Raw genomic sequence first — 12,988 nt, 5'->3', positions numbered from 1 at the left:
CGTCTGATCTGTGTGTGCCAGGATGACATCTAGCCTTGAACAGTAAGCTCCAGAAGACACACTGCTTGGTGGTGAGATGGCAGTTCCTGGAGCAAGCTCTGCAACTGATTGACCAGTAGGAGGATGCCATGCTGATGCTGGCATCTTTTGCAAAGGTCTGTCCCGCACAGCAGATTCAAAAGGAGGAGGTGGGATCATTTCACTGGAAGACAGAATCACTTTCGCAGTGGAGACGTAGGTTGCAGACGAAGGTTTGCAGCGATGCTCCCTGTGTGACATTCTGAAGTTTAGTTCTAAATGATGCAAAAACCAAAGCCACAGAAGCTTGCCTTTCCCCTTGTGTTTAAAACCAACTCCTAATCCTTTTTCCTTTGGCACTGGAAATTTCCATTCTTCCACTGAAGCAAAGGAATGAGAGATGAATAAACATTCCCCAGGAAAAAAAAAATTAACTAAAAAAAATCCACATTCAAAATAAAAAATCTCAGCTTTCTAATACTGCTACCACTTCTTGTCATGTCTGCAAAGCGATACGAGCGTGGGATGGGCAGAAAGATAAATTATGGAGCATACGGCTCTGCTCCCTGAGTGTTCTGACAGTGAGACTGCAGACAGAGTAGGAGGGAGCCAAAAGTGCCTGCCAGAGACAGCCTGGAAACTCTCTGTTATTTCATCTGTGAAAAAAAAGGAAAGCAGCTAACCTGAGCCATGGATCAGCTGCTGTGAAAAGATCAGAACAGAGCAGAGTGTACTGGACACTGTTTCTACTCAAAGCAAAAACGATTTTTTTCCTTCTTTCTCAGCCATTGCTTGTCTGGACTCTGAATGACAAGATATCAGTTCAAAGGGTCTTAAAAGACTTTCATTCAGAAGTTCTATGTGACGGCATGACTGAATTCATTATAAAAAAAAATTAAAAATATGTTTGCCTAGTTTTCTAGATATGTGCTCTATTTTCTTTAGCATAGGACAATGCTAGATTATATTCTGTCAAAATCCTTTGAAGGTTTAAGTAACTTGGATGTAATATAAAATGCTGGCTTAAAGTCAAACCTATCACACTGGCACATACAGTGAATGAAAGAGCAGTTCTCAGCAGTAGTTCTTAGTTTAAAATACTCCTCTGTTACCTTCTTCCTTACCCCGTTCCTTGCTGCTGGGGGAGAGACTTTGTCTAAGGCATATGAAGTAACGGGAAAATAGGATTAAAATATTATGACATGGCAGAAGCTACTTTCTTAGACACATATTTTGCAGACATATGAAGTGAAATGCACATAACTGCACTTTGCCTCAAACACAAAAGTCAGAAGAAACACAAGGGGTGAAGAGATTGCTTATATTTGCTTGTCTGGTAGGAATCCTTTTTGAATGTGTTTCCTTTTGTCCTTTCTGAAAAGAGTAAATGACAAAACTCCCATTGGGAAAGTGGTTTGAGAGTCTTCAGTTGATGCCTTGGCTGAATTTTTAAAAAACATGTTTGAAAGAACTGCTTTCCTACCATCCTGCCTATCTCCCTAGGGAACAGAGTCTACATCGCTACGCAGCCTCATTTTAATTCCATATAGTAGTAACAGAGCTCCATCCGAAAGGAACAGATTTCTCTTCCAGTTGTTCTTCAAATGCAGAGAAGTGAAATATAAGTTGTGCCTAAAGAACCCCACTTCACTGTTAAATTGTATATACTGATCCATATGGCAGATGGTGGCAGCTGCAAAAGACAGCTTTGTGGTTCTTTAAATTTCTCCTGAATTTAGGCAGGAATTCTGCAGCACAGGAATAACCTGCTTGAAGAATGATCACAATTGAGAGAACATAAGAGAACAAAAGCAATGGGAGTGCAGGATTTCCAACTGTAGAGGAATCAGAAGAGTGTTGCCATTTCTGTTCAGGGCCAAGCTGATGCACTGCATATTCAGGAAGAACTAGAATCCAGTAGAAGGTAAATGCCTTCTTGTTTTTCCATGAACAGCAAAAAATGAACCTCTTCCTGCAGTGACTTGTTTTCTTTGTTGATTTCACCCCATAAATTCTTCAAAGGTACAACTTATTTTGTAAGTAAACACATACAATTTCTGTCTTCTGAGCAGCTTAATAGCTTAACCTGCATCACTTTGTATTTATACTCACTGTGGAGCAATTCTGCTCTCAACATTCAGGTGATTCCCAACATTACCAGGTTTCATCTGAACAAAGAAGTGACATCAAGTTCCATTTACCTGTAGAGAATGAGCTGGGGCCATACCAGAAATGCCAGGTGTGTTACCCTTTCGTGTAAGAGCAACACAGGCTTTCAACTCACAGATAAGAAGAAACACTAATCCACAGTAGCTTCCTACACATTTACCTCTGAAGTATACAGAGCAAAGTAGATGCCACAGTGACAGATGCCACTGTCTCTGTGTGTTGGCTGATGCCTATTTCATAAAAGGAGAAAAAAATACAGTGGTCAAACTTTTGTAGAGTTTACATTTTCCCTGATGAACTCCTATGCAGAAGCTAAAACAATGATGTTCATAGGGAGTTGAGATAGATGTAACGCAAATCATGCCATTTGCTAACGAAGCAACAAATAGTGGGCAGAACTATGTAATATTTTACTCCAGAAACTGGAATCTGGGTGAATCACTCCCTTTCATATTTTGTCACAAACTCAAGAACATAAGTTACACTTGCCAAGACTGCCAATTGTAGGGAGTTATGAAGATATGCATTTCCTTCAAGGAATGATAGCAGAAAGCTTCAGGCCCACATGCCACAAAGGGTTAAGTATCACTGCATGGCACAGCGAAGGGTCAGTTTTCAAAAAGATTTAGTGCCAGTGGCAAAGTGCTGGTGAAAAATAGAGCTCAGCACAAACTAAAAACCATCACATTTTTCTGTCAGTGGTCTTGGAGAATTAAGTATTATTTTTCCTTAATGAGAAATGACTTGGAGGTACAACCTCCTTCAGGGCTGCATCAATTCTTCAGTTTGGCAACCTTCAACCCATTGATGTGGTTTGCATGCCAAGTCTCAGTACGGCTACAGCAATCTATCAGTTCATGAATTTGCAGAGTGACTGCACTGTTTTCTAATAGCAAATGTTAGACCTTGAGCTGGAACCTTCTTAAATGGTTACATGAATGAAATAAAGTGCACGAAACACAGAAGATAATTTAGTAACGGTGAAAAAAATCTATTTCAAGAGCTGCAAAATGATAATAAAAACATCCTTCTGTCTCTTTGCATTAATTATATCTGCCCTTTCTTTTAATGAGAGAGCCTTTTTCACTAGCTCATATTTCTCTACTGCATCAAACAGAAACTAATACTCCTTACAAATTCTTTTGTAGTTGTTCTACATGCTGCTACCAATAATCTTGCAGAACTGAGAAGTCAATTCACTTTCCTGTATTAACTCACACTGCCAACATCCATCTTCCACTAGTTGCATTTTCCCAGCACTAACCCTCAGCCTGAGGTGAGGTTTCCAGCAACACCTGCAAAGCAAATTCACTTCAAATCCACTTTGCAATATCCCTTGTCTTTGAAGCCTACAAAACAATTTGCCAGTGGTTAAGCAGTTGGTATGCTGAGATCTGTTTATAAAGAGGGCTAATACTGGACACTTGTCTCCCTCTTCTGTTGTGACTCTCATATGTTAGCTGTCATGTTTATTTGCAATGAATTATCTTTCAGGCAAGGATCGTCTGTTCATTTCTGGTTCCACACCTAAGCCCCATAAGAAGGGTGGGGGTCTGGTATATCGTTACACTCTCCAAGTGATACCACAATGCAAATTATAACAATAAAAAAGGCTGTCTTGTGTATACACGAATGCAAGGATTTTAAGCTGCAAGTGAACAGTAGTGCCCCTTTTAGTTTGAAAGAATTTGAATGACTGAAGTTTATCTGCTTATTTCAAGTTTATAATTCACATACCTCCTGTGAATTCAGGAGCATGTCCAGGTGATCCCAGTGCTTGTAGAACATTTGTTCTTGGTGTATTTTCTCCAGCCACTCCTTCTTCTGTTTCCATGCATTATATACATTTTTCTTCTCTTCCGACAAAGCCTGTAGTTTCTGCTGAATCTGAACATAATTTCCAATTAAAAAGTCATGTTGGTCTTGAAATCCCATGGATCAGGGTAAGGTGAGATGAGAAAGGATTAAGTGGAGTGGTAGATAATCCCCTTAAATTGCAACAAAATTATTAAACAGGAAAAAAAATAAAATAAGTTCTAGCAATTCTACTTGAGCATAGGAATGACTAGAGGTGCCCCATTTCAGCAATGGAAAAGTGCTTCTTACAGCATATACAGCAGTCCAAGCTAAGAGTAAAGAAAAGTAACTGTTTTCCAAGTGTGCCTTCTAAAATCAGATCCTAATTCTCCATTGTCTTCTGTCATTAACAATGCCATTATATCACCCCAAATTTTTATAGGATAGATACTAAACCAAACTATCAACAAATCGCGTTCTCCTAATCAGTGAATACATGCATCAGTGTTAGACAATATAATTTCATCTTCCAAACTTTGTATATCCACAGGCCTTCTGTAAATGATTTTTTCCTCCATTTTTCTACAGGCAAAGGTTTTATATTCAGCAAGATTTCTAGTTACTATAGTAATACATTGCAATATTTGACAAACTTTCAGGAAGTAGCTTGGTGAGATGGGAGAGTAATTTGCATGCACTCTGAAGTTTTCTGAATATATTTAGGAGATATGTTAATTAATTGTGAGGGGACAAGTAAACTAGAAGGTACTGGAAAAGAAATAATGTTGTGAGAATCTTAGAATTTATTTGTCTTGAGTAAACTGACATTTTGGTTCCATCTTTCTTTCAGCATAATTCATTACTACAGAAAATGTTTCAATTAACCTTTAAACTCTCTTATATGTTTGAGTGCTTTCTTTCTTTGGTTCACAGGTTTTTGTCCAGACTGTACCGGTGTGGATATATCACCATGATAGGAGGCATAATATTTTTGTGAAAATCCAGTTTGGGAAGTCGATAGAATTAAATCCATTGTTCATAACACGGTGAACTTTTTGAATGAGCCCAGCTTGGCTGCAGGGGGCCTTCAGGAGATGCCAGCACACATCTACTGCTGAAGTAGGAAACGAAAGAGATGTTTTTGGGCCCAGGCTTGGTAACACACTGAGGCAAATGTAGGTTATGTGTATAGATAAGTGATGCACATGTGTGTTTGTATGCTGATAGTGTGATACAACAGAGAATGATAGTTACACTGGTGTCAAGTAGCTGAATATGTATGATTGAACTCAGAGGAGTTTTAATTACCTCTTTTGATCCTGTTTCCTCATTTTGCAGGAGTGACTGACCCAGCTGTACAGCATGACTGTACTTCTCTTCTCGTGCTTCAATCTCTGCCAGTAGCTGTTGATGCTGGGTAAGTCTCAGGCTGCTAGTAGATATGTCCCGAATGGTCTCCTTGGCTCTCATTTCCCTTATTATTTCTGCTGTCCATAAGAAATAGTCCCACACCTGGAGCCCAAGAAAATGTGAACGTTGAGGTTAGAACTCAAGCTTAGGTTTTCAGGAGGGAAAATCATAGACCTGTTCAACTTGAATGAGTAATAGGTAATAAAATCACAGATAAGAAAGAAAATATTTCATTAGTGCTTAGAGTACTTCTATGAATTTTTCAAGCATGGATAATGACTGCAGGAATTTCTACAAACTGTGTTAAATCATATATAGTTTGTAATATCATAATTATAATCAAACTGTGTCATATCATGCCAATGACAGCATGATATAATTCATTGCCCTTTAGTCCATCTTTCTTTAAGTGTTTTCTGATGTTATTCCTTCACAAAGGGTATACCAGTATCATTCTTCTTTTCTGTGACAGCTTTGGCTAATGCAAGTCTATTTGAAAATTGGGTTGTGCACATATTCTAAACTGAGAGTCAGAATTTTCTGATAAAAAACAAATGCATTTTAACAATGTGGGAAAAGGGTAAATCACAGCTTAGAAAAAAACTGCATAACCAAATCAGGTATACAGATTCAGCTCTTGGTTTCTGGAACTATAGGATTGAGACTGACACAGAAACACAGTTCTGGAAGGAACAAGGATGTGATGCTAGTTTACTTTCAAAATCTGATTAATCAATAAATACATTTACAATATCTTAAAATGCCTAAAGCATTCAGTTGAAGCAATTATAAGCAAGAAAATTCTAAAACAAATCTCCAAGAATTATTTTCTAACTGTGACTGAAGGAACTTGTACAAGTGAAAATAATTTGACATTTTTCTATATGTTCTTTTTTACATTCGATTCTACACCTTTAACAGTCATTTACTTTAGGCATCTTATTTGAATCTGCAATAGGAGTTTTGCTCTTTTGTGTCAGTTGTTAAAAACAGGATTGCAATGGACTCTACTGGGAATTACATGCAATGGCTAATTAAACTTTGCTATAGTTTAATTGTGTTTGAGTTAGTTGATTTGACTTTGAGGCAGTAAATGGTCTATCAGGTTTTAAAGTGTATTTTAAAAGACTACTATGTATAGTAAGTGCTGAAAAAACCTCTTTTACTGCAGAGAACTAAAAATTTTCTCTTGTGAGTGGTTGCTGGCTTTTCCACTGAAGGAAACTATGTAATGGAAATAGATTCTTGGCTGCTTCATTTTGCCCATAGATTTTTGTTCATATCAGCAAAATTTTGTACAGCCAGCCAAGAAAAAAAAAATTCGTAAAAGCACCACAAAATTGAAACTGGCCAATTTGGCATCCTAAGTTTAGGCTTTAAAGCCAAGATACTGCTTTCTTAAAGCAAATAAACACAGCTACCAAATGACTGTTTGAAAAGACTGTAGTCCTTTTAAAGGGGCCCACATAGTGCACACGTGTTGACATCATTTTGATTTTTAGAACTAATTCATTCACACAGCTGGATGTCACTGCAGACACTGACATTGCACTTGGCACTGCAAATGTCTAAGACTCCTTGAGACTTTAAAAAAGCGTTAGGAAAAAATCCATAAATCTCAGGATATATAATGTGATGGAACAAGTCAAGGACCAGTGAGTGGTTACTGGACTGCCACTGCCAGCAACATCTAAGGGTAGACAAGACATCAGTCTGCAGGAAACTCCTAAGCAGAGCCTGACTGAGACCATGCAGATCCTAGCAGAAACTTCAGAACAAGAGCCTCAGATCATTCAGAAATACTTCGAGTCTGTATCTACATTCCTCGTCCTTGACAAAGTTTCTTGGAAGATTTGAAGAATCTTGGAAGATGCTGCTGTTCCTGTGTGTTGCCCATTAGACCCAGTTCTCTGCTATTTAAACAGACTAAAGTTGTACTTGATGGGGTGCAAGGAGATACACTAGATGATTGTGCAGAACTATCATTTACAGAAAGACTGAACTTTTTTTGTTTCACCTAATCTGTGCACAATTTCTCAATGAAAGACCCAATGACTACATATGAACAATATAATGAAAAAAGTACACTGAACAGCTGTGACTAACATTGTTTGTGGACCTCTTGGCACAGCTGAAAGAGGAAAGGTAGCAAACTTGCCTCTTTGCTTTCAGCAATTTGGATGATGTTCTGCAGCAAAGCTGCTCTAAACTACCCTAGAGCCACAGACATGGTTGTATGATGCTGCCTTGTCCCATCTGGGCAGAAAGACAAGGTTACCAAACTTGCAGAACCAGGTCTTCATTGTTTCAAGAATTATTATCAGGAAAGGAGGGGAAAATTAGGAGGATCAGGAATAATTTTGCCATCAAAGAGACAGGGAGTTGCCTGGAGCATAATCCTGTCTAGACATGCCACTGACAATACAGTTACCTGGTTTTGTCATTTTATTTCACCATGTTAAGAGTCCTAAAGATCAAAGGACACGCTGCCACAGGGAGAAATGGATTTGCCATTCAGACAAAATTCAAACCACAGGTGCTTTGTATGGTTCCAGCAATAAAAATTTTAAAAGTACCCCAACAGGTGGGCACTACAAGACATTTTCTATCTGAAGTCAATAAATAAATTTATGATGTAAGTTATGAAGCAAATCAATAATGAAGTGGACTCTGAGTGACTACATTTTGATGTAGAATCCACCAAGACCCACCTCCTGATGAAGATGCCCCCAGGCTGCAGACTTCAAGAATATAATATATGTTAAGAGAATGCAATTCTAAAAGTTTGCCTTATTCTTACTATCATTCCCAGATGCTATTAGAAAGACAGTGGAAAAATGAACTTTTCACCTACATCACTAGAGACACTTTTTTTTTCCCCATCGACAGTTCTGCACAAGCTAATGGACTTGTAACATTTAAAAAACAAACCAAGTAAACCCTCAAAAAAACCCAAATTGCCATAAGCATCCTTTATCTCTAACTGTATAATATATTTTTTTGATGAAATAGGCAGATAACACTGATTTGTACATCTAAGAGACTTGAAGTGGACTAGTCTAATGTGCAGAAGTCTCTCATGCTAACAAAAAAGAACCATGTACAGTCTACAGTGGTCCTGATCCCAGCTCACAAACCTAGGACAGAGTTGTAGGGTTTTTTCCAGCATACCCTGGACATTCTCTCCTTCCCACCAAAAATGGAAACAGAACGTGAACTACCAGACATATCTTGAGTTGACACTGTCATTACACCTGGAAGAGTTCAATAACAAAAGAACATCAAAGTATTCTAGAAATCTACATTAGCAATGTAGATTATCCCTTCATGATATAAGGGAACACTCTCGCTGTTTTAGTACCTGATACTGCAATGCTTGCATTAATAATCTACTGATTTGCACTGGTGTAGCTCAGGCGCCTTCAGTGAGATTACCAACATTTGCAAAGTATTCTATGGCAAATTATAGCTCAGTGATCTATTAAATTCTTTGGAGACGAAGCTACTGTGCATTGCTGATTACAATATTATGCTGATATATCCATGTCACTGTTTAGGCAATCTGAGAAATTAATGTAAGAACCAGTGAGTTGTATTTGATACATTCCATGAAGTTAAGTTAACCATGGGTTATTGCATACCCTGAGAGAGCAAACGAACTGTAATGCATTATAAATGGGCGTGTAACATCTCCTCTTATCACTCTTACTCAGTGGAAATTGCAGTCTTTGAAAAGACTACTTCTGCTCCTGTGAAGCAATAGCCATTTCTGACAATTGTCAGTTATTCCATACACAGCTGGATATAAGCTTTCATTTCTACAGAAGGTAAAAGATCCTTATCCTCTGACAACTTTCTAAATAGCTACATGCACTTCAATGCTTGATTAATGTCACAGGTAGCATCTGCAGCCTTTTGCAGGTTGGAAATACACCTATGATTCCCACACATTGAAGGCAACTTTCTCCTGTTTACAAACAGGTGGCAGAAGTGCTTACATGTGCCTGAAACTCGTGAAGCTTGTATATTTGTTCCAAAAGTTTCTTGCGCAGTTCCACTTTTGCCTTCAGGGTTTTCCAGTTGGTCACTATTGCCTGCTGCTTTGCTTTCAGGTCTACCACCTGCTGCTTTGAGCAATGGGGCAGCACATGATCTGTAGAGTGGATCAGCTCCTGCAGCTGTACACAGGGAAGAAAGAAGAGGGTAAGAAGGAGTCACAGAGATTAGGTAATATCAGAATATTAGGTAATATCATTCCTTATGATAAGGAATATGCTCATTGTGCATGAAACTACAATTCAAGTAATGTTTTCTAACAATTTTTCTCACATTAAACAAAAATTTCCATACTTTTAGTTCTATGGAGTAATAGTGACATCCAGTGTTTGCCAAGGCACATTGCAACAGTGATTTTTCAGACATGGACAGATTTTGTTTTCCCCTTTCTACTTATTTATGAATAGTACTTATTATTTACAACTTATTATACGAGTAATACAAGCAGTATTATAATTGCTAATATAGTGCAAGTAGTAGCTAACCATTCCCTTTTTTTCTCATTGACCATATAGGTTAATTGTGACTACATTCTCCTCACGTGTATCTCATGCTCCTTTACCTTTAAAAGTATCAAGCACCTGGTGGAATCAATTTTAATGTTATCTGCCCTGAGGCAAATACATGAGGCTGCTGATAAGTAATACCGGGATAACTATTAAAGTAATCTCAATATAACACTTGCTGTGTTTTATACTATATATAGTACTGTATACTATTACATTTATCAAACAAAACAGTGGAAAGAAAACTCATCCTAGTTTTATTTGCCTCGTTGAAGCCAAGCAAGTCTCTTATGTACAAGGAAACTGTTCTCATGAGCTGAAACTTTTTATGTTTGTATTATGAGTCCTATCCTTTTTTCTCACAGTCTAATTTGTACCCTTCTAAACTTACAGTAAATTTCAGATTGCTGCCCCATACTTTCTTCTATAATCCTCCATAGTCAATCAATGCATTTTGTGTTTAATGAATATTAATTTTGTCTGCACATAAAGCTGATTCTGGCTTTTTCCTTGTAATCACTTGGAACACTATGAAGAAGATGACAAGCATATCATAAAGCCTGGCATAATCATATATTTCAAACAATGATCAAAACCATCCCTGTGAATCACTTCAATAGTCAGCACAGAATATAGTATGTGCCTTATTTGAAAAGTTTTAAATTACTTACTGATAACACTGCTGTTAGACCTTGAATATATAAAGAAATCCAGAAAACCAGTGAAAATTCATAGAGGTTTCCAGTCTTTCTGTGAGAGATGGTAGTAATTTGTTCCACAATACCAAATTATTATGCTTATCTTGGAAATCTGAATTTTGGCTATACATTAAAGATCCCAAATGACTGTCATTACCTGCTGCTCATTCCCCAAGAGCTCATGTTCCAAGGCCACATGGTTGCGGAGCTGGGTTTGCACACCTCTCTTGTCCTTAGCAATGTCATCTGGAATACTTTTGGACTTCTCCTAGAAAGATGAAATTAGAAAAATCTTTGTGACTTTCTACTTCCAGGCAAAACTCGCTACAAGCCTACATTAGTAATTTTGAGTAGTGCAACTCATACTGCACGTATGCTGTAGTTGTCTATACTATGATGACACTGGAGCTGCCGAATTAAGCAAGATCTTCTAGTACTAGGTTCCTATGAGAAATGGCTTTCCCTGGTAGACTTTTGACCAGGGTACACAGGAAGGCATAAGCAAGATGACTGTACTGCTCACTCTGATGTGAAGCTATCAACAAGATGTAATGCAAGAAGGGTGTAGTGGTTGCCCGGACCAAAGAGCGTGGGGATAAACCAACAGCTGGACTGTGAAGTGTTTCTGAACTCTGTTTCTGCATCAGAATTAACTGCTTCATCATTGAAGTTAAATATGCCAGGTTTTGAAAATCTCAGCTGGTATATGGTGAAATATTATGATGGTTGATTTTCCATTCATGACAGGGGAAGAAAATAGGAATAACATGGTTGAATAGGGCAGCCTCTGCCAGCATAAACAACTAGAAAATCAATTGCATGTAACCAAACATCCCTGTTGCCTTGCAAACAGTGGAAACAATTGGATCGCTGTCTCCTGTAAACATCTGCATTAGGAAACCACACCTCTCATTACAGCAAGTATGGTGTTTCTCTGTGAAATTCTTTAGGATGTTCAGATAAAACAGAAGGCTGAAGATTTCTTATTGAGACTTCTCCTCCTAGTTTTTACACTGGGACTGATTGAAATTATTGCCATTACTGGGCACTGAAATGAGGGGAGAAGATTTTTGGCACGGCTTTTCACATCAGGTCACATGATTGCCTGACAGCCTTCCAGGCTAATGGTCACTGTAATCCAGACAAATGCCTTTTTCAAGGGATAGTTCTTTAGCACATAAAGCTACAACAGTGTACAAAGAGCCACCACGCTGAGGCAGTAAATGGTTTCTTAGGCCTGATTACTCCAAACAACACTACTATATATATTGCACTGTGAGACAACTTAGTTCAAGCACTGATCTCAGCTTATCCCATAGATAAACAGCTCCACCTAGTTTCACCAATGGTTCTTATCAGGTAACTAGTCGAGTATCTAAGGATTAAACAGGAAATTTTTTTTTTTTTTACACTTTGAGGAATCACACAGGTTTCTTACTGAGAACTTTTTTGAAGTCATTAGTAAGAATGCTGAGAATCACAAGAATGTTCCACAAATAAAGCTGAAATAGAGTTTGCATTATGTGAGACTTTCCCATTATTTTTTACCTCAATGTGGGCCAGAGCATCAGTTAAATCCTGGTAACACTTGTGAATCATCTCAGCGTCTCTCAGCCGTGCACCTCGTATTCTGGTAATTTCTAACAGCTCCTCCCAAGAGTTCCTTCAAGGGAAGATGGGGAAAAGAACCATGTAAAACATTTAAACTAGGGGTAATGAAACCAATAGTCTGAAGAAAGACTGAAAACAAGACCTTCTCTTACTTTGTTTTTCATTCCTGCCATTAAATTCTGTTGAAGTGACTCTCTGAAGGACAGCATATCTCTCACCCTACTCTGTCCTCCTGTCTACTCCAGAATCTTAAAGAGAGGCCTATGTGAGAGAGCCCCTCTCAATTATGCTTTTTGGGTTTTATATGCAGGACTTGGAGAACTAAGTCATAGAATCACAGAATATCCTGAGTTGGAAGGGACCCCGAAGGACTATCAAAGACCAACTCTTGGCCCTGCACAGGACCATCCCCAGGAATCACACCATGTGCCTGAGAGCATTGTCCAAACATTTCTTGAAGTCTATCAGACTTCTTGCCATGACCACTTCCCTGGGGAACCCTTTCCAGTGTCCAACCACCTCCTGGGTGAAGAATATATTCCTAATATCTAATCTAAACCTTCCCTAACATAGCTCCATGCTCTTCCCTTCAGTCCTATAATTGGTCACCAGAAAGAAGAGATCAGTGCCTTCCCCTCCACTTCCATCATGAGGAAGTTGTAGAGTGTGATGAGGTCTCCCCTCAGTCTCCTCTTCTCCAGAGGAGGCTGAACAGACCGAGTA

At 38.4% G+C, this 12,988-nt stretch overlaps 1 protein-coding gene across 1 annotated transcript in view; it reads right to left on the bottom strand.

The window, feature by feature from the left end:
* The window catches only part of SPTBN5 (spectrin beta, non-erythrocytic 5), a 90,315-nt gene that overhangs the window by 45,574 nt on the left and 31,753 nt on the right, over positions 1 to 12,988 (bottom strand). The window contains exons 29-33 of the mRNA XM_027881732.1: positions 12,203 to 12,317; positions 10,812 to 10,922; positions 9,393 to 9,572; positions 5,293 to 5,496; positions 3,925 to 4,074 (exon numbers count right to left, since the gene is read on the bottom strand). Of these exons, the coding sequence (XP_027737533.1) occupies positions 3,925 to 4,074; positions 5,293 to 5,496; positions 9,393 to 9,572; positions 10,812 to 10,922; positions 12,203 to 12,317 (760 nt within the window). The remainder of the gene's footprint in view (positions 1 to 3,924; positions 4,075 to 5,292; positions 5,497 to 9,392; positions 9,573 to 10,811; positions 10,923 to 12,202; positions 12,318 to 12,988) is intronic.

Source organism: Empidonax traillii, unplaced genomic scaffold, assembly GCF_003031625.1.
Source record: "Empidonax traillii isolate 1590-97213 ecotype Southwest subspecies unplaced genomic scaffold, ASM303162v1 scaffold93:size1158651, whole genome shotgun sequence".
Lineage (NCBI taxonomy): Eukaryota > Metazoa > Chordata > Aves > Passeriformes > Tyrannidae > Empidonax > Empidonax traillii.
The sequence above is the reverse complement of the archived record's forward strand: the minus strand, read 5'-3'. Positions and strand labels throughout refer to the sequence as shown.